General features: G+C 32.1%; 1 protein-coding gene across 1 annotated transcript; it reads left to right on the top strand.

Moving 5' to 3' along the window:
* Positions 1–3,009: 3,009 nt before the first annotated feature.
* LOC139869102 (3'-5' exonuclease-like) lies at positions 3,010–3,646 on the top strand. The gene has a single exon (XM_071857426.1). It carries the CDS (start codon positions 3,014–3,016, stop codon positions 3,644–3,646), a length of 633 nt encoding a protein of 210 aa, XP_071713527.1. The 5' UTR covers positions 3,010–3,013.
* The last annotated feature ends 239 nt before the right edge of the window (positions 3,647–3,885 follow it).

Genomic DNA, 3,885 nt, shown 5'->3' on the forward strand with positions numbered 1-3,885 from the left:
GGTTAATTAGGCTAAGAAGGAAGCAACTCCTAATGGATCTTGACGACCTTTCTTAATGTATTAAGTACTAGAAAATCTTTTACACACTTGTGCGTTTATCAAATATTTTTTCATTAACGAAGACAATTGGTGGTTATTGTGTTCTTAAATCAAAGTGTTAAAAAATCAAAAATTATCAATGTAAAGTTAATATTATATCCATAGTACCCAATATAAGTTGTCAAAATTGCAATATTATATCCATAGTACCCAATATAAGTTATTTAAATTGCCAAACCATAGTCGAACATTAACGTTAAGGAAATAAGTTTGATAAGAGAATTTGCGGTCGATACTACGGCTCAATTGCAGCGGCTCAACCACACTATCAGCCATAAAATCCAACAACATCTTTTGATAATTTATAAATGTGTCGGTCGTTTGCTAGATTGAAATGTAGGTTCATTCACTCATGATGTTTAAGGTCATATAAAGATTGTTGCGTTATAATCAAAACAAAGATTTATAGCAGATAAGAATAGACAAGGGGCCAAAGTGCAAATACAACAAAGATAAAGTCAGGGGATTGTGATACCATTAAGTAAACTTCAGGGGTCCTTTATGTAAATATTTTAATTATGGCTGTCAAATCTATGTTAGGCTGTTAATGACGGTTAACAACCCGTGTATATGTATTGAGATGTAATTCATTTTGTAATAAGTAAGTGAATAACAATGTCAACATTCTGTCAATCCGTTCCTTGTATTTCATTGATTTCGATTCTCATGATATCAGAGCTGAGATCAATGTAATTTTGTTTGATTTTTTGAAATTCAATTACTGTAGCAGCTTCTTATATTCTAATTCGTGTTTTTCGTTAGATGTTTGTTCGATTTCAAATCAAATTAGGGTTTCATTTCTTCTTAATTTTATCTGTAAGCTTCCGCATTATCAACGGATCCACGGGTATTTCAAAATCCGTTGTTCTTACATCCGTCTGATGGACCTGGTTCATTATCAATTAATGATAAACTTACTGGAGCTCGGAATTACAGATTGTGGCGTCGTTCAATCGTAATTGCTTTGTCAACGAAAAGAAAGCTTGGATTCATCACGTGTAGTATTGTTCGACCTGATAATGATCCTATTAAAGCTGAAATGTGGGATACTTGTAATAATATTGTGATTAGTAGGATTATGTCATATGTTGTTGAGTCAGTTGCAAAATCTATTATGTTCATTGGTACAGTTTTTGAAATATGGAAACAATTGGAGAAAAGATGTCTTTTGTCTAATGGATCACGAAAGCATAAAATGAATAAAGAAACTTATGAGACATAACAACAAGGTATGCAAATAAGTGACTATTAAACTAAAATGAAGTGTATTTGAGAAGAGCTAGACTCAATGAATGAGTTACTTAGGCATACTAATATGTCTCCAGAGTTTGTTACTTCTCTTACTCCACTTAATCAACGAAAAGAAAGAGCAACATTTGTTTTAGTAATAAATAATTTTGATGAACATTTTGGTGCCTTGATTGATGAATCCTCAACCTAATATTGAAATGATTTGTCCTATGCTACAACATAGAGGAATCTTAGAGGGAAACGGTTAAAAATCTAACCACCATAATTAAGATATCTACATAGAGGACCCTTGAAATTTACTTAATGGTATTACAGTCCCTTGACTTTATCTTTGTTGTATTTGCACTTTGGCCCCCCTTGACTTTTCTTCTATGCTATAAGATTTAACATTTGAATATTGACGTTGATTTAACTACCAACCGAATAAATCACAAGCCATTCGTTTTTTTCGTCAATTCTTTTATTCTACTTTGTTCGAAGCTTAAAAGTACTCTAACATAATAAACATAAACATAGTAAATAAAATAATAATTGAAATGTAAATCTATATAGATATATATGTATATATATGAGAATTATAAACCAACACAATCTATCTATCTATCTATCTATCTATTCTATCTACTAAACGGGAGTTGCTGCTGAAGTTATAATGATGACTTATCCAACTTCCAGTGGGGGAAATCTTTTGTGACATTTTATTAAAAGAATGTTATATATATAAATATTTATTCATTAAACTCGTGAATTCACGGATCACTAAACTAGTATTTAAACAAATATAAATTTTAACCATGATAAATACATTAATCTTATCTTAATTTGTTAAAAATAATTAGTTAGTTTGTTTTAATTTCTTTTTAAAATTGTATAACGACTCATAAATCCATTAGTATAACATGTCTACATCTATTAAAATGAGGTGATGATATATTTACTCAAATTTTAAGGTTGTGCGGTAATAATTTGTACTGTACAAATACTGATACATTAGTTAAGTGAATTTGTTAATAGTTGAAGTAGAAATATCATCACCCATTAAAATATAATAGCTCAACTTAGCATATTAATCAATTTGATTAAAATTGATTTTTTTTTTAAACTCAAAGCCATTCTTACTTCTATTATCTATCTATTACTTCTGTATAAAATAAACGGAGTAATAATACATATATTATTAATACGCCGTATCACTGTTTTTTAAATAATTATTTCAAACTGAAAGCTTTTATAAGTCGTGTGATAGTATGATACCATCTTAGCATCCTTAATTTTTTTGCTTCTAGTATATATTGCGTTTAATTGTGTGTATTGGGATATATTCCTATCCTTTCTGTGTTGTACGTTATAATTTTCTAATAAAATTCTTTGCCTTTCAAAAAAAAAAAAAAAAAAACTTTTATAGGTCTTTTTTTTTGGCTATATATATCTATATTAAAGCCTTTAAATAAATAAATACTCCGTATAATATATTTAATCAAAAAATAATAAATTAAATATTTTGATTAGTACGGAGTAACAAACAAAATAGCTGCATCAAAGGAAGTGGAATCCGCACTACATATTTCACAGGCAGGCACTTTTTGCACACAATATATTCTTCCCATTTTCCTCAAAACGTTTCGATAACCGTCTCTCATTTTCTCCGACAATAACGCCTCCGATGACGATCGATATCTACGATCATCAAATCTACGACGACACACACGACGAATACACCGTAAAATTCTACCAGGACTCCATTCTCACTCTAGTCACTCCCACACCATCGTTAGTGGACGACTGGATCTCCGAAATCGAATTCATCCACCGCCGCCGTCTCGACCGTCTGATCGTCGGTCTCGACGTCGAATGGCGTCCAAGCTACTCACGAATCGAAAACCCCGTCGCGACGCTACAATTATGCGTCGGCCGCCGCTGCCTAATTTTCCAAATACTCCATGCAGAGTACATTCCGTACTCTTTGAAAAACTTTTTGAATAATGATGACTACACGTTTACCGGTGTGGGGATTGGTGCTGACGTCAAGAAGCTGGAGAGGGATTATGATATCGAGGTAGCGAGAATTGTAGATCTGAGGAGGTTGGGGGCTGAAGAGTTGGGTATGAGAGGGCTTAATAATGCTGGGATGAAAGAGCTAGCTCGAAGGTTTCTTGGGGCTGAAATTGAGAAACCGAGACGCATTACGATGAGTGATTGGGATCAACCATGGTTAACTGATGATCAGGTGAGCTATGCTTGTGTTGATGCTTTTGTGAGTTTTGAGATTGGCAGGGTTTTGATTCAGGGTCATTAACCAGCTAATAGTCTATTACTTGGATTTGGTTATCTAGTAGTTTGTTATTAAGTATGGTGATTATAATAGTGTTTAAGGTAATGGTATGATCTAAGTTGAAGTTTAAATTAATTAGGGTTTAATTAGTAGGATTTCATGTTTAATTATTCCACTTTTGACTTGTGTTTAATTCAGATGGTTTATTGATGTTTGATATGGTTCTCTATGGATTACTTGTTTGATTTGTATGTTTAATTCTA

The sequence above is a fragment of the Rutidosis leptorrhynchoides genome, chromosome 9 (assembly GCF_046630445.1).
Source record: "Rutidosis leptorrhynchoides isolate AG116_Rl617_1_P2 chromosome 9, CSIRO_AGI_Rlap_v1, whole genome shotgun sequence".
NCBI lineage: Eukaryota > Viridiplantae > Streptophyta > Magnoliopsida > Asterales > Asteraceae > Rutidosis > Rutidosis leptorrhynchoides.